This window comes from Nyctereutes procyonoides, unplaced genomic scaffold (genome assembly GCF_905146905.1).
Source record: "Nyctereutes procyonoides isolate TBG_1078 unplaced genomic scaffold, NYPRO_anot_genome, whole genome shotgun sequence".
NCBI classification, from domain to species: Eukaryota; Metazoa; Chordata; class Mammalia; order Carnivora; family Canidae; genus Nyctereutes; species Nyctereutes procyonoides.
Genome location: NW_026575041.1, coordinates 3,965,061 through 3,988,939, shown reverse-complemented (window position 1 = coordinate 3,988,939; position 23,879 = coordinate 3,965,061). Strand labels below are relative to the sequence as shown.

Genomic DNA, 23,879 nt, shown 5'->3' with positions numbered 1-23,879 from the left:
ATTCCCAGGCCCACCTTATACCTACTGAATGGGAACTCTGGAGCTGGGGCCCAGCTAGCTGGGTTTTAACCAGCCTCCCACGTGATTCTGACCGATGCTCCAGCATGAGACCCACTGCCATAGGAGACCCATGCCCAAGGGCCTCTCCGCTAGAGGAGCCTGGGTTTGGGCCAGAGTCAGGACACACGAGTGCCCCGGGGTCTGGCTTCAGGGGCGGGCAATCTTGCAGTCACATAGGGGCCCAGGCTCAGGAGGACCTCTCGATTGGTCAAATGCTCTTCTGACACTGTCTTGACATCTGAACGAGGGCCCTGCATTTTCATTTTGCATTGGACGCACAGATTCTGTAGCTGGTCCTAGCCACGTGCTAGGTTAACTGGGTGTCCTCAGGGAGGTCACTGTCTCTCTTGGTTTCATGTGCTTATCTGGACAGGAGGATGAGAACCCCCACCTCCTAGTAATCATGAGGATTAAATGTGAAGCTTGGGATCAGCCATTGGCACAGTGCCTGGACCAGGCAAGTGTAGAGTGGCCTCCTGAGGCTGTGTGCCAGTACTGGGCATTTGTCCGGGGTGGCCAGAGCAGCCAACAGACACCATCCTTGTCTTCATAGGGCTTTCAGTCTGGAGCAGAGAGACAGCAAGAGTTCCCACTGTGAGGGGTACCCTGAGAATGCCTAAGGGGGGGAGCTGACTTAGTTGGGGATGGTCACCAAAGGCTTTCTGAGGAAGTACCCAGTGAGCAAATACCTGAGATGAAGTGGATGTGAACTTGGTGTGGGAGCGGACATCCTTCCCTGAATGGAGGCCACAGCATTACCACCTGCTGTGTTCATAGTTACAATGAACCGTTCTCTGGGGAGGCCAAGGTGAGGCGAGAGGGCCTGGAGGGAGGAGATGGGTCGCAGGGGCTGCAGGAGGGCAGGAGGCAGTGGCCTCGGGCCACATCACAGCTCTGGCTTCCTCCCTTTCAAAAATGCCCCAGGTCTAAGGCTTTAGCGTAGGAGCAGCCCTTGTCCTAGTCTTCCTGCAGCAATAGGAACGTGGCCTTGCCAGCTCATTATTTACCCTTAACAAGCCTCAGCTTCCTCTTCAGCAGAATGGGCCTGCTGGTTCCCCCAGGTGGCTGTGGCCAGGTGTAAGTGAGGTGATGACACAGACACTCAGCACAGTGCCACCTGTGGGAAGGGGATTCCTCCTCCCTCCCGTGTAGAGGTGGGGGGCCCAGGTTTTGATCAGGAGCTCCTCTATCCCAGGCTTGCTCCCTTGGGGGAGTCCTTTCTTTAACTGGAAGGAAAATAAGGCTGATGATAATCCCTTTACTAGAGATGATCTGCTGCCATTAAGGACCAAGCAGTCTGGGGGGGCTCAGAAGCAATGGCTTTGCAGACAGTCTGTCTGGGTGTCCCCCACCTCGGAGTCCAGCCTGGGGGTTAAATTAAACCCACCAGCTGCATCACAGAGAGGAGTGGGCTCCCCCAGCCAGTGCCCTGAGTCTAGGCCCCGCTTGCTCAAGGGTGAGAACGGCTTTCACTTAGCGCAGGCTTCACTGCACCAGTCCTCTCCGTGCATTCATCAAAAAAGGCACCGTTATTTCCATTTTATCGATGGGGATCAGAACGACCCGTTCTGATCGATCATTCCCTGGCTAGTGAGTAGCAGACCGCAAACTATTACCTCAAACTCCCATAGTGGGCAAGCCCTGGTGGCTCAGCAGTTTAGCACCGCCTTCAGCCCCGGGCCTGATCCTGGAGACCTGGGATCGAGTCCCACGTCGGGCTCCCTGCATGGAGCCTGCTTCTCCCTCTGCCTGTGTCTCTGCCTCTCTCTCTCTCTCTGTCTCTCATGAATAAATAATAAAATAAAATCTTAAAAAAAAAAAAAAAAAAAAACAACTCCCACAGTGACTCAGTGTGGGGCCAGGGGTGAATCCTGTCCTTCTCTGGGCCTCATGCCACTACGTGCGCCCTGAGGGGTGGAACCTAACATTCTTGGAAGCCCCCTCAGCCCCACTGCCCTGGGGTCTGCATTTCTGGGAGGGCCCATGCCCCTGAGAAGTTAACCCACCACACCCTGTTCCCCACATCTAGGCCACTGTTCCTTTACTGTGTAGGAAATGACCGTCTCACTCAGGCCCTCTCAGCCCCAGCCTGCCAGGTCTCCTGCCACGGAGGGCTGACCTCTGGTTCTGCTCCCTCTCTCTTACCCACAAGGAGGAACAGGTGTGGCCAGGACCTTATGGTTTTTTCCACCATGAGTGCCTGTGACCTGGGGCTGGTGAGAAGGGAACTCTGTGGGAGAGGCCAAAGTTGTAAAGAGTTTGGTGTCTCCAGGGAAACGACCAAGGTCAGTGTGGTGGAAGGGTGTGGGGGGACAGGGGAGTGGGGTGGGAGGGGAGATTAGGAGGGTGGGTGGGCCCAGATTGTGAAGGACTTCTGGGGAGCAATGAAGCCGTGTGAGGCCAAGGAGAGACTTCAAAGTCTGCATCAAGAATGATTAAGAAACAGATGCTTGGGTGGCTCAGTGGTTGAGCGTCTGCCTTTGGCTCAGGCCATGATCCTGGGGTCCTGGGATCGAGTCCCACATTGGGCTCCCCATGAGGAGCCTGCTTCTCCCTCTGCCTATGTCTCTGCCTCTCTTTGTCTCTCATGAATAAATAAGTAAAATCTTAAAAAAAAAAAAAAAGAATGACTAAGAAAATGCCAGCGACAGTAGACACAGTGTCAGGCATATGGAATTCAATAGCCACTTGTCGTGGTTTCTTTATGTTGATGGTCACAAACACTCAGATTCCTCTTCTTATTAGCTGTGAGACCTTGGGCCAGTCACTAACCCTCAGGGCCTCATTTTCCCCATCAGTCCTATGGGAAGGATAAGGAGCTTTCCTCTCACAGGTTTTATCAAGAACAAAGAGAGATAATGGGGAGATTTCATCTAATCTTGGTTAATCCTGCAAATTCCTTGGCCCATTGAGCCCATCTGCACGGCCAGGGCTCTTCCTCCTTGTTATGCGACTCCCTGATTTACAGTTTGGGGCAGGGTAGAAATCCGTCACTGGCTCCAGGAGGCCCCAGCCATAATACAGTTCCTTGCAGGCAGAGCTCTGTCCTCCCCAGATCCCACCCTTCTGTGTCCGCAGCCTTGGACTGCGGACAACCCTGCAGTTGGCAGACCCCTGTCTCCTCCTCAGACATTCCCCCAGCCTTGAAGCCCTGGCCAACCGGCTCCTGGCCTTCAGAGCCCATGGAGATTCCCACTAAGCCCAGTGTGGTGTGGAGGGGAGCATGTAGGACCCGAGGTAGTCACGTGCCTTCCTTGAGGCTGTGTCCTCAATCTGCCAAACAGGAATGGGAATACCTACCTTATTCATCTCCTATTGCTTCTGTAACAAATGACCACAAATGTGGTGGCCTAAAATAGCACGTATTTATTCTCTTACAGTTCTAGAAGTCAGAAGTCTTAAAGCAGGTGGGTAGGGGTGCCATCCTTCTGGAGGCTCTAGCAGAGAATTCATTCCTTTGCCTTTCCTAGCTTCTAGAAGCTGCCTACATTCTTTGGCTCCTGGTTCCATCCTCCATCTTAAAGCCAGCAGCATAGCATTTTCTAAATTTCCTTCTTGATGCCTCTCTCAGCAAGACATTGCCTTTTCTCTTTCTTACCCTCCTGTCTCCCTCTTAATAAGAATCTTTGTGATGACACTAGGTCCACCCAGGTAATGCAGGGGAATCTCCCCACCTCAAGATCCTTAACTAACTCATATCTGGTAAGTCCCTTTTACCACATAAGGTACCATATCCAGAGTTCCAGGGATTCAGATGCAGGCATCTTGTTTGGGGGTGGGGGGGCATTCACCAGCTTGCCACACATACCTTGCATGGTAGTTGTGAGGATTAGGTGAGAGAAGAAATACTAAAGGCTCAAACAGTGCCTAGGACATGGCAGTCAGTCCCCAGACAGACTTCTTTTACCTCCTCTCTCTGGGCCTCTGTGTCCCCATCCATAAAAAGAGGCCCATTCCAGCTCCAGCAGTTGGATCCCACCTTCATTTAGACCAAGTGGTAAGGACAGGCAGGCTGTGCCTTTAGTCAAGCCTGGGCTTCTTCGGAGGCAGCAGAATGGAGCCCTACCCCCAGGACTCCCTCGGTGGCCCTCGGAAAAGCCCAAAGCCCCGTCTTCTCCTCCTCCCTCTCTGGGGCAGGCCTCTGCCGGTTCCTGGCCTGCTGTGCATTTCCCATCATTCCCAGGGATGGCTGATGGGAAAGGCTGAGCTCACTGCTCCCTGGGAGGGCAAGGGGTGGAGGGAGGAGAGGGAGAGGCCGCGGCAGCTGTGGGAGCAGGGGAGAGGAGCAGAGAGGAGATCTGCAGTGGGAGAGGTTGAGGTTATCAGCACTCACGCTCACGGGGAGTGGGAGAGGGTGGGGCACGGCCTCCAAGCTGGGCCTCACAGAAGCTCAGCACTTCCTTGGCCTCCTTGAAAGCTGCTTTGTCCCTCTGCTGGCCGCCCTGCTGAGGGGCCCTGGGCTCTCGGAGGAGGAGGATGCACCTATGTTGGGGATGGGAGGAGGGTATCACAGACCAGCAGGGGCAGGGAATGAGGGTCCATTGCTCGACAGGAGTATGAATACCACCCCCTTCATGAGGAGAGGGCCATCTCAGCCGGTGTCCATCCTTCACTCCAACCCTCTCCCCAGAAGTCGGTCACCATTTGCCCTTGGGCTCATCATCTGTCTTCACTGGACCTTACTTTTCTTAACTGCATGTGTGTGAGGGGGAGTGGAAGGGCAGGTAATAACACTATTATGGGATTTGAGAGAGTTAAATGAGGTCATGATTTTGAAACGTACACTCTGCTATGTAAGGATGTGTGATTCCATGCGTACGCACATCACTCTAATATTCTCTCTTCTCCTCAGTGACCTGGCAAACTCTTCATCATCCTTTGAGTCCCATCTCACGTGTCACCTGTTCTCTGTGACTTCCAAGCCATTCCCTCCCTGGAGTTACTGTCACCATCTTTATAACTCTCTCTCATAGTGCCTTTTGCAGGATAGTTTTTGGTTTGTGCGTCTGTCTCCCTACCATATGTGGGCAGTGCATTCACCCCAGACCCCTTTGCTTCTCAAAGTCCCCAGAGTTGTGGTAAAATAGAGGCAGGATGGCAAAGGCTGGGGAGCTGGCCTCCTGGGGTGTGGCCTGGGCAAGGTCCCCACATGGCAGTTTTGTCCTCAGAATCGAGCAGGTCCCCATGACCAACTCAATTGGATTTATGAGCATCTAGGTTCTGAAGTTGTCACTCCAGACAGATGGATGGCTAAAGAAGGGGCCAGCACTGTTCCTCCCGGCAGGAGGCTTCTTACACTTCCCTGAACAGAGAAGGGGAACCAGCATGAGGAACAGGTGGAGGGTTTGGGGTGGGTATGGAGGTGTTGATTACCAAGCCCCAGGGTGTGGTTTGGGGAGAGGTTTGGAGATGCCCCTAGTGCTCCCTCCTGCTTGCTGCTTCCCCGAGGACACCTGCTCTTGGCTGGCCTTGCTGTGCCTACCTCATCTGTAGGCTTCTGTGTTCTTGGAAGTAATGGAAATGCATTTCTTAAAAATGCTTGATAATTCAGCCTTGTTCTCATAACAGACCTTTGTCTGAGGCCTCCTAGGAACTCCTCATACCCATTATCTCCTCTTAGCCGGCTAGACCCATCAAAGTAATGTGACCCCCGTTGAGAGCTGGGAAGCCAGTTGAGGCCAAGATGGCCAGGAACCTGCTCGAGACCACCCAGTGAGTTTGTTTATTGTGCTGGTGCTGCTGGTAGTGGTGGTGGTGGTGGTGGTGGCTAGCATTTTCACCACCTACAGAACTCTAACTATATGCCAGGGCCTCATTTAACACTCCAGACAGTGGAAGTACTGGGTAATGAAGCCATGGGTCTGCCTGGCCCCAAGCCCTTAACTCCTTTTGTGATGTGCCTTCTCTGTGTGCCAGGCACAGCCTCCACCCTAGAGCAGCTCCCACCCAGGGCGGGACAGACACCCATGGGTCATCCCACCACCATGACCACCAAGGTACATGAGATAGGCACCCTGGGACAGAGTGAGGGGCACAATAATAATGCCTTTTCTTCCTTAAGTGGGCCTCAAGATTAAACATGATAAATATACAAAGTCCCTAGCATATACGAATACATGATGTTAAAATAATTGCTATTGTGGGTTTTTCTTGTTTTCTAAGTTTTAATAAAACTACTCAGTTAAAAGTTTCAAAAGGAGAACTATAGGGGGACCTGGGTGGCTCAGTCCTTAAGCACCCGACTCTCTCTCTCTTTCTCTCTTTTATTTTAAAATTTTTATTTGTTTATTCATGAGAGACACACAGAGAAAGGCAGAGGGAGAAGCAGGCTCCCTGCAGGTAGCCTGATGTGGGACTTGATCCCAGAACCCCGAGATCATAACCTAAGCCAAAGGCAGACAGATACTCAACCACTGAGCCACCCAGGTGTCCCCCAAGCACCTGACTCTCTTGATATCCATTTACTGTTGTGAGATCGAGCCCTGCATTGGCTCTGTGCTCGGCAGAGAGTCTGTTTGAGATTCTCTCTCCTTTTCCCTCTCCCCTCTCCTGATGCACATGCATGCTCTCTCTCAAAATAAATAAATAAAATTTTTTAAAAAAAGAGAACTGTATTTTGAGATGACTGAGAAGTTTGTGATTTACATTTGTAATACTATTCTTTGAGAGAACCTCTTATATCCCAACAGTACCACAGTATGTTCATTCCAATAATGAATGTATTTAGTTTGGAGCACAGAATAATTGTATCTTTTTTTTTATTTATGATAGTTGCGCACAGAGAGAGAGAGAGAGAGAGAGAGGCAGAGACACAGGCAGAGGGAGAAGCAGGCTTCATGCACCGGGAGCCTGACGTGGGATTCGATCCCGGGTCTCCAGGACCGCGCCCCGTGCCAAAGGCAGGCGCTAAACCGCTGCGCCACCCAGGGATCCCAGTATCTTTTGAAAGTATGTGATTCTTTTCAAACTCAGAAGCATTTTAATTATATTTTTACGTCTTAATTTATCAAACAGATGGTTTGAGCTGCTTCTATTTCTTCTTTTCTGCTCTGTGACTTTGGGCAAGTTACTTAACCTGTGTCTAAGTTTCTTCCTATGTCGAGTAGGAATAAGAAGAGTATCCACCTGACAGGGTTCTTGTGAGGATTAAATGAATGAATATAGTATTTAGAATAGTGCTGGGCTTGTATTAAACATGATAAACATAATTTATAATAATAATTCTTAGTAAGAAAATATACCCAGATTAAGTTATCAGATTAAGGTGGTTTTTCAGCAAACATGTATGCATGCAGCTAACATTTACTGGGTGCTGGCCCAAGGCTTGTTTGGGCCTTGCTCTTGGAGCTCCATTGCTCCCTTGCTCTGCCCAGTGGTCTGGTCCCCCAGCTCTACTTCCACATCTTGCTCCCGGCCCCCAGGGCCCTGGGTGAGGCTAAGCTCATAAAAAGTGTCTGCAAAGCACTTTGTGGATCGATGCTAACTAATAGCAGCTCCCTGGAGTTGGCACACACTGTAGGGAAGAGGACTGTGAAGGCGGCTTGGACCAGGCTCAGGGATGGCCCTTGGCACTCCTGGTGGGACCTGGGAAGGGCCCCTGCTGTCCTTCCTCGCCTGTACCTCCTGCCACTTTAGCCTGAGGGGGATGCTGACAGTCTGGGGGTGGGAGGGCTGTTAGTGGCCACAGGGGGAAGGGATTTGCCTGGCCCGTAGCAGAGCCAGGTGCAGAGACCCATCAAGCCCCTGCATCTTGTCATATCTAGGCCAGAGCTGGGTGCACAGCCTATCCTGGGCATCCTCTTATCAGGGGTCTCCAAGGTGCCCCCTTCAAAATCTCTTGAGAAGTCAGCCTTCCTGGGCTGGGAGAGATGGCCATGGACCTCCATACAGATCTGCAGCTGTCTTAGGTACAGCAAAGCAGCTTTGGGTCAATTGAGGGCATGAATGGGAGTCTGGCATGGGACCCTGTGCATGGGATGATTGGGCATGACTCCCTCAGTCCTGCCCCAGAAGGAAGCTCCTCTCTTCTTAGACTGAACTGAAATCTGTTCTGAGGACTGTCATGGGGGCCAGCAGTTGGGGAGTGTGCCCTCTGGGAGCTATTGGTCTAATGGAGGAGTCACAGCCCCATTCTCCAGAAGAATGACTCTTGTCTGATGGGGGCAATGTGGCTCCTATTTCCAGAGCTCCCTATTTAATAGAGGGGACATAGCTCTCTTGTTCACTGGCAGCTCCTTGTTTAAGGAAGGAGGCATGACCTGTGTCATGCAAGAACCTCCTGTGATGGAAAGTCATAGCCACTTTGGCCCACAAGTCATTTCAGGAAAATCTTTGTCTGATATAAGAGACATGACTTTGCCCTCAGGAAAGTCCCCTGTCTGATGGGGGAGGTTCATCTTGTCCTTTCAGGAAGCGCCATTCGATGGCCTCTGCCTTTGTCTCCCTCCTCCCTGCTTCCTACCCCCTGCCTGATTTATGGGGAGCCCAGATCTACAGGCAATAGCCACAGAAGGCTGGGCAGAGTGGGCGTTGGCTGCTGTGGGACAGGGAGGAAGAGAAAAAGAGGGACTACAGAGAGACTCCACAGCGAGTGAGGATGACATGGAAGGCTTCCCAGTGGAGGTGGCTTTATGGGACAGTCTGATGGATAAGAGGTGCTGGCTGTGATGAGTATCCATTGGGGATATAGGGTGGAGGCTCCCCTAGGCTGGGAAGGAACAATTGAGAGGTCACTCCAGGGAGCCCCTGTCTTCATGCAGGCCCACCTACTGGGGTGGAAGGGTCCTGGGGAGACCCTCACCCTCTGACTGCCTGTGCACAGGCTGAGTGCTGCCAGCCCAGAGACATCCGCCCTCCAGGCCTGAGAAGCCCAGAGGAGGAGAGGAAACAGGACGCGTATCAGGAACGCCTTTTCCTTTTCTTTGTAACTAACCCCCTCACTTGGGGCTGGGGAGAGCTGATCCTGAAGGGCCTGTCCTGGCCTGCCTGCTGTTGCCTGCAGCCCCCAACTCTGGGACTTACACAGCCTTACCCACCCCTTGGCTGCTGCTTCTGGGCCAGTCCCTTGACTTCACCACAACTCAGGACTCTCATCTGTAAAATGGGGTAAGACTTCCTATGTGTCTCACGTGGAAGTTTGTTTTCTTCCTCTTTTTGTAGGATTTACATAATTTATTCCTTTATTCATGAGATATGCATCAAGCCCCTCTGACCTTTGGGTTGGGCAGGGGCCAAGAACACAGGCAAGGAACAAGTGTGGGCAGACAGGAAGTCTATTTGCAGCTTGTCTGGGGAGTTGGGGGACATCTGAGTGGAGATGTCACAAAGCTGGTGGGTGTGGGGTCAGAGGGGATCTGGCTGGAGATAAAGGTTTGGACTTAACCAGCATCTAGTGGCAGCCAAGTGGCTGGGTGGGTGGAGTCACCCCGGGAACTGCTTGTCATGTGCTCTGGGAAGGGGTGGAGGGCCGGACCCTGGAGGCCACAGCCAGCTGGGCTCAGCATACAGAGAGCTGGACACAGAGCTGGGATGGGGATCCACTCAGCCGGGGCTCTGGTGGCCAGGAGGAATGGGCACTGAGACACGGTCACTGGATGGTATTCCTCAGAGGGAGTGGTGGTGGTGGTGGTGGGGGGCGGGTGTTGAGACCTTCACCTTAGCAACCTGGTAGGGAGGTGGTGTGTGGGGAAGGATGGGCCACAGAGGTACTGAGATATCAAAGAATATGGTCAGCCAGATTGGTATTCTTTTACTGTTCTCATTATTTAAGTTACTCTCTGCTGGCTAGAAGGCTGCTTATGAGTGTTTTTATGTGGTGTGTGTATGGCCTCTGTGTGGGGGTGTTGAATGTGAGATGGATGTTGCTGGTTTATGCATGCTTGTATTTGTGTGAGTGGTCTGTGCATGGTACGTTTAAGTGTCTGTGGGGTACGTGTGCATACATGATGATATGCGTGTGGTGTAGGTGTATGTGGCAAGTGTACACAGTGTGCGTGTGGTATGGTGTGTGTGGTGTCTGTAGGTATATGTGGAGGGTGTGAGGTGTTTGTGTGACCTCTGAGGCTATGCGTGGGGTGCATGCATCTGCGTATGTGTATGGCATGCATGGTACGTGAACGTATGAGATGTGGAGAATTTGTATGTGTTGCCACGTTTAGATCCTTGTTCCACAGTGTGTCTAGCAGGCTGGTGCTGGGCCATCTCTCTAGGCTGGAAACTTAGAAGCATCTACCAGGCTTGTGACTTCCCTTCTTTACTTAGGGCTACACCCAATGGTGTACTGGTAACAACTGGCTGTCCAGAAAAAACAACAGAGGTGGTGGTGTAGTACTTGCCAATCTCTGTGATGTAATTCCCCCAGCAAGGATGTCACGCTGCTAAAGTGATGTCCCCGGGCATGGAGTTGGGGGGAATGCATGGTAGGACACCATCATATAGTGCTCCCACCCTACAGATCTAGGGGGCATAAATAGCCTCAAGAGCATCCTAGAGAAATGTCGTGAAGTAACGATATGTCTAGAGTATTATTCCCTTTGTTTTTAATATAACCTATTTATTTTATTTTTTAAAATATTTTATTTATTTACTCATGAGAGACATACAGAGAGAGGCAGAGATGTAGGCAGAGGGAGAAGCAGGCTCCTTGCAGGGAGCCTGATACAGGACTCGATCCCAGGACCCTGAGATCATGACCTGAGCCAAAGGCAGAGGCTCAACCACTGAGCCACCCAGGTGCCCCTAATAGAACTTATTTAACTGTAAGTTTGGATCAGGATTTCTCACCATCAGTACTGTTAACATTTGGGCTGCAAATTCTTTGTTGGGGGCGTGAAGGGGGTCAGCCTGCGTATCCACCTACTGGATGCCAGTAGCACCCCTCCTCCAAGCTTTGACCACCCAAAATGTCTCCAGATGCTGCCAAATGTCCGCCTGTGTGTGTGTGTGTGGGGGGGGCGCATTGACCCCACAGTAGCAAGCCTTGGCAATGGCTGTGTTGAACCTCTAGCTCACAAAACCTCTACAGATGTGGCAGTTGGCCCTTAGGAGCTTATCCGAGCCTCTTCTCTAGCCAAATATGAGGCATGGGTTTCTCCTCTTAGAATTCTTTCTCCAGAAAAAACTGCCCCCTGAGGCTAGACCTTTCAGTCTGGACAGAGCCGCTGACCACAGAGGGCTCTCAGCCTCTGACCCAACCCCTGGGGTGGTTGACACAGAATTGGAGATGCACTGCATAGTGATCTGTCCTAATGGTTTATGAAATGTGAGCAGAGGAAAGAGGTCATGCTTCTGAATTCATCTCTCATTTTACTGTGTTATTCTGTAACCCTAAAAGTTGGTATGTTCAAATGGGCAAAACAAAACAAAACTCCAAACCCAAACAAATGAAACTTTAAATAAAGTCTTCCTCTGGGAAAATTTGCCTGCCTTGTGTCTGGGGCTGCTCTGTGTGTCCCGGGCTCCCGCTGAGGCCCACGCGCCACCTCTCATCCTGCTGGCAGGACTGCCCACCTCTAATTCGCCACTTGGCCCAGGTCCTCTTTGTCCCCAGCTTTGCTCAGGGTTTGGCTCTCCTTCATTCCTGTATTCATTAGTACAAAATATTTATTTAGCACTGACTATGTACCAAGGAAAGTAAATGACTAGAGGAAGAGGCTCCTGGTCTCTGCAGTTTTTCAGCGTTCCGTGGCTGTCACCCGGGAGAGGAGAGGTGCAGGCCTGTGTAGATGCCGAGGAGACTCGGGCACTGGATGGAGTGGGAGGGAGAGGTGTTCATGTGTGTGGGTGGCTCTTTTGTGCCTGGAACTGAGCCGGATGTCATACATCATCTCATTCTACCCTCCCACTGTGCTTTGGAGGGAGTGTTTATTTATTTGTGGAGCATCTGTCTCCCTGCTCCAGAGTGTAGGTGCCCTGAGGACAGGGCACAAGGGCCTGTATCTCCTGGACATCAGCACTGTGTCAGGCCCAGAGATTGGAAAATAAAAGGAAGAAAATAAAGGAAGGAAGGAGGATGGATGGATGGATGGATGGATATGGAAAGAAGAGAGAAGGGAAAGAGAGAGGTGAAAAGAGCAAGCACAGTCCTCCTGGAGGTGAGCGAAGTCAGGAAAGGCTTCTTGGATGAGGTGGTCAGGAAGAAAGGATTGCAGTTGGGAGAACTGATGGAAAGGTAGATAGAAAGAAGATAGAAAGAAGAGATAGGGGATGTCTCCAGAGATTTCTGAAATGTGAGGGTCTAAACTGGGAAGAGAACATTATAAACTATTGTTTTTCACCTGAGACTGGGAGGAAGACAGACAACTAAAAAAACTTCCCTGTCTCCAGTGAGGGTAACATAACTATCTCTCTTCCCACCCCAAGGCCTTCTCACTTGAGGGACATTTGGGCAAGAACTCTCCCCTGGGCACTGGAGGGGAGGCAGAGTGTTGGCCAGGGGAATGAGGATAACAGCAATAATCCTATTACCAATGACGTTGGCTTCCTTTTATCACTTCCCTACTGCGTACCAAGTCTTGATGTGCGCCTTCAACCCGTGAGCTAGACACCACCCCCATATTCCAGACAAGGGGAGGTATGCCTCAGAGAGGTGCTAGACTCACCTGAGGACACACAGGATTCTGGCAGGGTCTGCTTGCTTTTAGGTCTGTGCGGTTTCTTCCGCCAGCAGCCCTCCCTTCCTGCCTCTCAACCCGAGAGAAGCCTGGAGAGTGTTCAGGTGCCGTCTGTGGGCTCTTTGGGATCCAGCTGCCAGCCCACGTGTTGAAATGTTTATTAGCCTTTGACTTTCAGATCTCCAGTTTCTTAGGTTACCGGCAAATGGACTCTGCTTCTTTAAGAAACTCTCCACTCTATTCACGGCCACCTGGTGGCTCCCCTCCTTCCTGACTCTGCACCCCATAGAAATCTCTCCATAAGTATGGATCAAGGCCAGAAAAGTCAACATGTGAATGCAGGCAGAAGGCGAAGGAATTGCTCTGTGCCTAGAAGCCTATGGGAAGTCTAGAGGCTGGGAACTTGATTTGATCAGAGACCCCATCCACCACCCCTCGCCCCACAGCCCTGCCAGATATGCCACCCTGTGCCCAGAGAGCCATGCAGAGGCCTAAAGGAGCCAAGCCCGGTTTTGAGCTGCGTTATAAGAGCACCAGAAACCTGAGGCTCTCTTCTCTGCCTGGGACTCTGTGCACATCGGCAAGTCTCTCTGAGCTTATTTCCTGGCCCCAGCACAAGACTCTTCTCGCCCTTGGGTTGTGATTTCTCCACCTGGGAAACGAAGCAGGCTGCAGTGTGTTCCCTAAGGCTCCCCAAATTTGTGAAATGACGGTGACATTTCCTGTCTTCCTGCTCCTCTCCCCCTCCTGGGCTGTCCTGAGAAGCAGGTGCATGAATGGTGGGTAAACAGGCAGGCAATGTTCTGACACAGGGCGGGCTGTTCAATTCTGGCAGAGCAGATGAGCTTGTACACAAATAACTCTGCTACCAGGGAGCGTGTGATAAGGGCCCTAGAAACCTCTTTGCTGCCTTAGCCACCTGCTCTTCATGCCTCCCTGCTCCCTGATGGCTGCTCTCACACCCAGAAAGTGGGTCAGATTGTAGGGCAGGAGGAATGCCCCCTTGCATGGTCCCCACCCTACCCAACTGAGTCATGATTGCTATCGGGGCAGAGAGAGGGGAAACTTATGGGGCCAGGGGCACCTCTGTGTCCAAAATACAGTCCTGGTCAGTCATCCTCCCTCCCCCGAATGCCCATGGCTCCTTAATGCCTCTGGTTATGGTCCAAGTTCCTTAGCTTGGCATGCAAGACCCTTCACACATAGCCCAGAGCCTGGTGCATGGAGGTGCTCCATGCAGTGACTAGACCCTTCTCTGGCCTGTCCTCCTCCCTGGTGCTCTTCCCAGGCACACAGGACACAATTCAGCCACACCAGGCTGCCTGTTCCCTCCTGAGCACCCCTGGACTCAGTTGCCCTCTCCAGACGTTGGCCTGCAGAGCTGTCACCTCTTCATGTCTGTCCTTCCAACGTCTTCCTCATTGCTACCTCCTTCCTTGAAGCCTTTCCTAAACCACCAGACAGAACCACACTATCCCACTTAGAAGGTATTATTGTGAATGATTAAAAGTGTGATCCCTGGGGCCAGACTGCCTGGGACCTAGTATCTAGCTATGCCCCCTACTAGCTGTGTGACTGTGGGAAGATTAGACTCTCTCTCTGTGACTCAGTTTCCTCATCTCTGAAACAGGGATGGAGTAGTACCTCCTTATAAGGTTACTGGAGGAACAAATGAGTTCATATTTATGACACACTCAGAGCAGTGATTGGCACCTGGTTTCTCTCTGGGATAAGTTTTCTGATGTTGACTGAAGATTGAGTAATGTTTGAAGATCTTCCGACATTCACTGTATTCATAGCTTTTTTCTCCACCATGAATTTTGTGATACTCATAGAGGAATGAATTGTTACCAGCACTCTCTCAATTCACTGGTAGTGAATGGATAGTCTCTCCAGGATGAGGTTCCTGATGTTAAGTAAGACATGTTTTGTCTAAATGTTTCTCCTATGCAGCCCATTCACTGGGTTTCTCTCCTGTGTAAGTTTTCTGATACTGACTTCATGATTTTGGATAAGCTGTTTATTTTGGTCTTAGGTTTCTCCTCTGAAAAACTGGACATATTTAGATGGAATAACATAATTATCTTAATGTATGTGGAGTGCTTAGCACAGCACCTCACTCCTAGGGAGAGCGTAACGCATGGTAGCCTTTGTATTTGGTGGGTTTCTCTAACTTGGCTATACCATGGTTGCTTGTCAGCAGGGACCAAATTGTTCGCCTTTGTGACCCCAGAGCCTGGCAGTGTAGGGGCTATGTGAATGTGTGTAGGTGAGTGATAAATAAGAGAGCTTTATCAAAGCTGAGCAGAGGCCCATTTGGGATGTCAGTTGTATTCCTGAGTTAGCCTGATGGTAGTTGGGATCCTGCCCCTATGAAGCACTTTCTAAGCTTGATGTTCACAGATCCTGACAGCCAAAGAGAAGCCATAATTAAAGAAGAAATATTTGGAGTCTGCTAACCCAGAGAAAAGGATCATCATCAGCCTACCATCTTTTTAAACTTCATCCATCCTCATTCTTGACACTTCTCTCTTAGAGCATTGTTCATTCAACAACATTCAACCCAGTAGTTATTTACTGAGCCCCTACTGTGCCCCAGGAACCATGCTATGCCCCAGGGATCGATAACACAAATAAGATCTGTGCTCTCACTTATGTAAGTAAAGCAGAAAGTAAGTAAACAAACCACCACAAAGTGTGGGAAATGCTGTGACTCCCCACTGGGTGTGGGACTTAGAGGAGTCAGGGAAGGCTTCCTGGAGAAAGAAATAGCTGAGCAGAAGACAGCACAGCAGTTCTAATAGCTGGCACAGCAAGCTTGGGAGGGATCTGGGCAATCACAGAGATCTGGACACTGCATTGTAAAATCTCACAATCAGGCTCTAACATCAAAGGATTCAGAGTAATAGGATCCACATTTCCTTACTTTACTAACAATATTTTTTTTTCCAGACTCTTCTTTCACCAGCACCTGAGACATATCTTGTTAGGAAAGCCCTGGTAAAAAAAAGAAGAAAAAAAAAAAAAAGGAAAGCCCTGGTATCTTTGTAATTTATTTCTGTTGTGCAACATAGAAAAATAAGATATATAAGGAAGTGGGTTGGTAAGTGGAGAGGCTCTCCTTCAACTCCTGTTAATATTTAGGTACTCTTCCTTTCATTTATTTTTGTGGGGTTTGTTTTTAGTATTTTTTAATTGACATAATTTACACATCATAATAGAATTTTTGTGTAAAATGTAGTGTTTTTCAGTATATTCACAAGGTTGGGTAACCATCACCAGTGTCTAATTCCAGGACATTCTCATCTTCTCAGAGAGAAACCTCATACCCATTAGCAGTCATTCCTCATTTCCCCTCACGCCAGCCCTTGACAACCACTAACCTACTTTCTGCCTCTACGTGCTTGCTTATTCTGGACATTTTGTGTAAGTGGAATCAAACAACAGGTGGCCTTTTTTGTCTGGTTTCTTCCATGTAACATATTTTCAAGGTTCATCCATATTGTAGTAGGAATCAGTATGCCATCTCTTTTTATAGCTAAATGATATTTCTTTGCATGCAGTTGATAGGCATTTGGTTTTCTTTCTCACCCTTTATGACTTATGAATAATGTATGTTATGGACATTTATGTACATGTTTTTTTTTAATTTTTATTTACTTATGATAGCCACAGAGAGAGAGAGGCAGAGACACAGGCAGAGGGAGAAGCAGGCTCCATGCACCAGGAGCCCGATGTGGGATTCGATCCCGGGTCTACAGGATCGCGCCCTGGGCCTAACGCAGGCGCCAAACCGCTGCGCCACCCAGGGATCCCTATGTACATGTTTTTGTGTGGGCATCTGTTTTCAATTCCCTCAGGTATGTGTGTAGGGATAGAATTGCTGGGTCATATGATAACCCTACATTTCACTTTCAGAGGAACTGCCAAACTGTTTTTCAGAGTGATCCCATTACATTACGTTCCCACCAACAATGTATGAGGAGGGTTCCAGTATCTACACATCCTTGACAACACTTGTTATTGTCTTTTTTTGATTGTAGGTATCCTAGTTGGTGTGAAGTATCTTATTGTGGCTTTGATTTACATTTCTCCAAAGACTAATACTGTTGAACATCTTTTCATGTGCTTATTGGCCACTTGTATATCTTCTTGGAGAAATGTCTATTCAAATCCATTGCTCATTTAAAAAAATTTTTTTGAAGACTTTATTTATTTATTCATGAGAGACACAAAGAGAAGGCAGAAACACAGGCAGAGGGAGAAGCAGGCCCCCCGCAAGGAGCCTGATGCAGGACTCAATCCCGGAACCCCAGGATCATGCCCTGGGCCAAAGGCAGATGCTCAACTGCTGAGCCACCCAGGCACTCCTCCATTGCTCGTTTTTAATTGGGTTACTTGCCTGTTTATTGTTGAACTGTAATAGAGTTTTTATATATCCTGGTACTAAACCCTTATCAGATGATTTGAGAATATTTTCTCTATTCTGTGGGTTCTCTTTTCACTTTCTTGATAGTGACCTCAGAAGCTCAAAAGTTTTAAATTTTGACAAAAGGCAAATTTATCTCTTTTTTGTTTTAAGTTGCCTATGCTTTTGGTGTCATATCTAAGGTAACCATTGCCTGATCCAAGGTCATGTTGATTTACACTTAGGTTTTCTTCTAAGAGTTGTGTAGTTATAACTCTTCCATTAAGGTCCTTAGTCCATTTCGAGTTCATATTTGTATATGGTGTGAGGTAGGGAGTCTAACTTTATTTTTTTGCATGTGGATATCCAGTTGTTCCAGCATTTGTTGAAAATACTGTTTTGTGTTTTCCCCCCATTGACTTATCTTGGCTCCTCTGTCAAAAATCAATTAACCATAAATATATGGGTTTATTTCTGGATTTCCAATTCTGTTCCATTGATCTCTGTGTCTATCCTTATGCCAGCATCACAATCTTAATTACTGTAGATTTGTAGTAAGTTTTGAGTTTAGGAATGTAAGTCCTCCAAAAATCCTTTATTCTCTCTTTTTTCAAGATTATTTTGGCTATTCTGGGCCTTTGCATTTCCATATGAATTTTAGGGCCAGCTTGTTCATTTGGGGAAAAAAAAAAAAAAGGCCAGCTGGGATTTTGATAGGGATTGCACTAAATCTATAGACCAATATGGGAAGTATTGCCATCTTAACATTAAATCTTCTCATTTTTTCTTTTGGCATTTATTGATTATAAAGTTGAGCTCATACCAAATATATTGTTTTGAATCCTGGCTTTTCTGCTTAATATTCATCATAGGCATTTCCTTGTTTTAAGAGATGCAAAAAATAATTTCAGTGCTATGTAATATTCCATTGTTTGGCTGTACCACACAAAATCATAAACTTTTGGTTTTTGACTGATCTATCATGGGTCCCTCATGGTGCAGGCACAAATGGACACTGAAAGGATAGGTGGCTCACAGAAGGGCAGCAGAGTATTAAAGGTATCCTGTGCTCCAGGTAGGGAATGAGACTCACTGGAAAGACAACATTCTGGTTACTGGAGAGCTGATCTGCCTGCCTGCATGCCTGGGAGTACCACCCTGATGGAATCAAATCAGGAAACATGATCTAACTGACTGCACTGCACAGACATTGATAGAACATGCTCATTTTAGGCATGTTTCTTTAGAACAGTGGGTTTAAAAATTTAAAAATTTGTAGCATATTCCTTTAGCCTTGTAACTCAGTTATCCTAAAATGAAGGTTTGACCAAGTATAATGTTTTTGTATTAGCCAGGAGAAGCTGATTCATTGCAGTAACAACCCTCAAATCTTAGTGGTGTAAGAGCTTTCCTTTTCTGTCATGCTGCACATCTGTCATATAGCAGGAGAGCCCTGGCACTTAGTTTACGGGAGTCTTCTTCATACAGATTGTTGCTGGTTTCAGTGGCAGAGGAAGGAGGATGGGATAGTAGAAGAATAGCTCTCTAAAGATGTCTATGTACTAATGCTTGGAACCTTTGAGCATGTTATACTAATGGCAAAGGGGAATTGCAGTTGCAGATGAAATTAAGGTTGCTAATCAGTTGACTTTAAATTAGGGGGCCGAATGTATTTTTTGAGATCTATAAAAATAGAAGAGGGGGGCAGGAGAGGTCTGAATGATGCAATGTAATAAGAACTCAACCTGCTGTTGTTGGCCTTGGAGATGGAGGAAGAGGCCATGAGACAAATATGGGTGGCTTCTAGAAGCAGGGAAGGGTGAGGAAACAGATTCATCCTGGAGCCTCCAGAAAAGAATGTAGCCCACAGCCAACATCTTGATTTTAACTCGATGGAGTACCTTTTGAACTTCTGACCTACAAAACTGTAAGATAAGTTTGTGTTGTTTAAGGCCACTAAGTTTGTTGTCATTTGTTACAGGCTCCTTAGGAAACTAAAACATGTGCTAGCCCTTAAATGCTTCTTCCCGGAAGTGAAATGTGACACTTCCATCTCATTGGCCAGAGCAAGCCACACAGGCATGCCTAACTTAATAGGATTGGAAAAATTTGCCCAGCCTTAGAGGGAAATGGAATATTGATGAATATAATGATATCTGCTATACCTTTGCTGTCATATGTCACGCTTAGATCTTCTATTCCCTTAAAACCAAACAGAACAACGAAGCACTGGCGGCAACTCTTGAAGTTGGTTTCATTACCGACTAATGGGTTATGTCCCCCACCCCATTAGTACAGTGCTGCTGTGTAGACCCTCCTCTGCCCAAGCCTCGGGGGACACATGACACACCCTCCACATAGCTGATTGGGCCAGGCATGGGGCACCTGAGAGGAGCTGATCAATCACATTCCTCTCCTGGGAATTTGGAATTGGGCCATTCAGCCAGTTAACACTGAGAAGTGGAGTGAGAGGCAGAGTAGAAACAGGGTCAGAGTGAGAGAGCCACTTGCAAGCCAAAACGATGGAGGAGCAGAAAAGCCCTGAGTAAGCAGAGACAGTTGGTCTCTGGGGACGATGGAGCTGCGGCCCGGAGAGCAGTACAGGCCCGAGAACATGCAGCCCCAGGGGGACAGGTGGAGAGACAGCAACCGCCCAAGAGGCTGATGGCTTCCCCGCCCTGGGCTCCAGCACTCCTGCCTACTGCCTGCGCATCCTTCCCGTGAGATTTTTGTCTCCTTATTCTCCTTTTCCCAGGCCACGCTTGTTGGGTTTCTGTTGCTTGTGTCCAGTGAGCTTTGATCCACTAGAACACCACCGCTGTTTCTCTCGGGGACTCAGCTTTGACTCTGGGCATCAGGCTGGTGGGCCCCGGGGGGGTCTCGGGGGAGGCAGGGCGAACCAAACCCAGCCATCCCACAGTCTGGAAGTCTGGCTTCGACCACAGTCTTGCATGTTTGTGCTTGCTCTTCACGGCAGACAGGCAGAGGCCTTCTGGGGGGTGCTGCACAAGTGCAGGCCCAGGTGACTGGAAGCACCTGCCACCGCCGCCCCAGGGGGCTGTTTTCCTGACAGTGTTGGTGTCCGGAAGCCAGTGGGGTCACTTCAGGGAGGGCTTGGCTTGTGCAGCAGAGTGGAAAGGACATGGGCTCTGGAGACAGACAGCCAGAGTTCACCTCCCAGAGCCTCAGTTTCCTCGTCTCTGAAATGGGACTATTGAAGGCTTGGCAGCGTTCTGGGGCAAATAGTGAGAGGCACAACTAGAGCAGAACATGCGCCCAGAGCATGGAAGAAGCCGCTGTTGTTGTTTGAGGAAGCCATCAGAGTCCCGGCTTCCTGAGGAGGTGGCCCCAGGGGCTGATGGAGTTAGCACAGGACATTCTCCGCCACTCTGGCCTTGCTTCCTGCCCTTGTGTTGCCCTGTTCTCCTTCTCGCCCTACTCGCCCTTTCATCTCTTTGCTCTCCCCTCCCCTCTCCAGACTCATTTCCCCTCTTTTCTGCTCCCTACTCCTCGGCCCCAAAGCTGAAACAAAAACAAAAACAAAAATGAAAACAAAAAACACCTGCTTTAGGAAAGCAGCAGGGGTGGATTTAAAGTACTCAGCCTCTGGAGGCAGACAGAATTGGGTCTGAGTCCTGGCTTAGCCTCAGGCTTGCTGTGTGTTCCTGGACAAATTACTACATCTCTCTGTAAGATCATCATCTGTAAAATGGGAGTTATGCCCATTTCACAGTGTGTTACGAGAAAGAATTAGGCACTCGACAAACACTGTTGCAGCCCTCTTACTCCCCATCCTCCTTCCCCCCTCCCTCTGGACTCTCGCCCCTCCCAGCCTGGCCCCCAGCCCCCTCCTGTGGTGACAGTGCCCCTGTTCCTCTCCAGGATCGCTAGAGCAGCTCTCCCTGACTCAATTATAACTCAGGTATTTGTGATCTCTCCTTTCTCTCAGGCCCTGGGCTCCTGAGAGGTGAGCCGAGCTTTCTGGAAGGAACTGGGGGGTCCCTTTGGCCCATGGCACTTCTCTGGTCTCCTATGCAAGTCCAGCTCTAGCTTGGGAACTGCTGGTTCAAACTGTGTGATCTGTATTTTTTCTCACTTTAGTGATCATTACACCTCAGCTGACTGTGGCATTTTCACACTCCAAACACTGATAAATATTTATGAGGAGAAGAAAAGCCCAGAACTAGGGGAGATGGGAGAGACATGTCCCGGGTCCTTCTTGGCAAGCCAAGCTCAAACTTCTCAGTGGTCCCTGTGGGCCCCAGAAGTTAGGGGAGAGGGCTGAGGAGGCCAAGGAGGCCACCCCCCCACACCCCTTCTGGGAGGAGCGACTATCACTGTGGTGCTGCAGGCCTCACCCTGCCTTGCCCACTGCACCTCCTGCCCCTGGGTAAGCATTTGGGTTGCCTGGAATCCTCTGGGCCTGGCTTGGCCTGCTCCATCTCTCCTGTTTTTTTTTTTTTAAGATTTTATTAATTTATTCATGAGAGACAGAGAGAGAGAGAGAGAGGCAGAGACACAGGCAGAGGGAGAAGCAGGCTCTGTGCAGGGAACCTGACGTGGGACTTGATCCCGGGTTTCCAGGATCATGCCCCGGGCTGAAGGCAGCACTAAATCGCTGAGCCGCCCCCCCCCCCCCCCCCCCCCCCCCGGCTGCCCATCTCCTGTGTTTTTTTTGTTTGTTTTATCTCTCATCCCACACCTACATGGCAGCAGCCCTCTCTCCTCCTCTGCCTCTTCCCCTTCCTCCTCCAGTACCTTCTCTAGTCTCTGCCTCTTTTCTTATTCTTCTCTCCCAACATTACTCTGAGCAATTCTGGGGCTAGATGATGGGGGTCTCAGGCTCCCAGACCCTGCTGGGGGAAAGGGATGGGGGTGCTGGTGGAGGCTGCAGGGTGCTCTAGAAGCACTTGGCAGGAGTTGGGGGCCACATGTCTGCCTGACTCGGCATCCAGTGCTCTGTTGTGTGGCCATGGGCACATCCCCTGTCTATCCTGGGCCTCAGTTTCTCAGTTGATTCATTCACTGATTCATTCATGCACCCACTCAACTAATATTTGTTGAGTGCTTGCTACCTGGCACACATTAACACAGATTTATTAAATACCTACTAGGGATGCCATCCTAGGTACTCAGGATACATCAAGAAGAAGAAAGACAAAGCTCTCTGCCTTGCGGAGCTGGCATGTTAGCAGAGCAGACAGGCATAAATTAGCAAGTTGCTTGTATAGTAGGTTAGCAAGTGGTGAGTACTGTGGGAAAGAAAATAGAGCCAGAGGAGGAGAGGAGGTGCAGGGTGAAGCCACAGTGAAACCCCATCACAGAAGGCTTGGGGCTGGGGGCAGATCTGGGGTGGGGGTGGGGGTGGAGAGCATCCCAGGGGTGGGTGCTGCTCGAGCAAAGGCCCTGAGGCAGAACCCACCCAACCTGGTGTGTTAGAGGAACAGCAAGGAGGTACTGTGACTGGAAGGGTGAGGGAGAGTGGGAGGTGATGCTCAGGGGTAAAGGAGGCAGGACAGACCACACACACAGGGCTTTTCTTCTACATGAGCTGGGAGGACTTTGAGCAAATGAGCAGCATGGCTTGACCTATCTTTAGAGCCTCCCTTGGCCTCCTGTGTGAAGAGGAGGCTGAGGGGGCCATGGCCAGATCCCACAAGAGCTATAATGGCAATAATGGAGGCTTGGGTGGAGGGTGGGGGGTAGCGCTGGAGATGGTGAGATCCAGTTATACCAGACACTGTTGTGGCTCTCAAGTCTTGGATGGTGCCTGGAAATCACTCGAGGTGTTTGTCCTCTGTCCTGCCAAGGGACGGCCTGCAGGAGCCTTCCCCTGGCGGGATGCGTTAATCCTGGCTTTCTCTTTCTATCTGCAGGGTGTTCAAGAAGGCAAGCCCGAATGGAAAGGTGAGTCTGTAGCAATCACACCCCAGCTCCTCCTTGGCCCTAGATGCTTGTCCTCTCTTGGACATTTCTACTGCCCACGCAGGACCCTCTGCCTACCCCCCATCTATCCTTAGGAGCTGTCCAAGGAGCTGACAGGGTAGGGGGCCTCTCAGGAGACTCTGTCCCAGAGGGAGGTATAACTCCCTGGACTTTAGGGAGCCACTGCTCTGGTTTGAGACACAGCCTGTCCTAGAGAGACTTCAGCGTGAGTGTGATAATTAGACTAAGTGCTAAGGGCCTCTGGGGCACTGATTCCCCTGGTGTGAGAGGCCCCTAGAGCCTCTCTGCTGAACCTTGGCATCACCTACTTATCCAGGGCAGTTCCCAGGGCCTGTCCTGCTTTCTTTCTTTCCACAGGCCCCAGGCTCCATCCTGCTTTCTTTTCGGTTCAGTAAATAGATATTACTGACATCATTCCTTGTCGGGTACAGGCCCAGCCGGCGGGGACTGGGACAGGGAATACCAAGACAAATAAAGCACAGCCCATGCCACTCACAGCCAGATGGGGGAGGCAGACACAGAAACGGATCATTTCCACCTAAAGTGGCAGGGGTGAGATAAAGGGATGCCCAGGGGCTGCCTGCATCCCTGGATGCCCAGCCTGGATAGTCAGGACGGCTTCTCTGAAAGGGATGCATATCCAAGCAAGGCAGGGTGAAAGGGGCATTCTAGGCATGATCATAACCCACAGGGAGTGTAGGGGCATCAACAGCAGTTGAATCTGAGAGCTTGGATTTCTGGCCTGAGCTAGCCAATACACCACAGTGGTCCCACGTCTGCCTTCTGTGCCCATAGCAGACATCAGCAATCACTGTTCACCCTGTCCTGCTGAGCCAGGATTCCATCTTAGATTC

The 23,879-nt window shown here is 49.8% G+C and overlaps 1 protein-coding gene across 3 annotated transcripts in view; it reads left to right on the top strand.

The window, feature by feature from the left end:
• Positions 1–23,879, top strand: part of ARRB1 (arrestin beta 1) — a 77,132-nt gene that overhangs the window by 27,399 nt on the left and 25,854 nt on the right. For 2 of the 3 annotated variants that reach the window (XM_055320514.1, XM_055320516.1), the window contains exon 2: positions 22,956–22,986. In XM_055320514.1, coding sequence (XP_055176489.1) covers positions 22,956–22,986 — 31 coding nt within the window. Of the gene's footprint in view, positions 1–9,021; positions 9,166–22,955; positions 22,987–23,879 lie in introns of those variants that run through there. The other variant, XM_055320515.1, reaches the window with a different exon arrangement.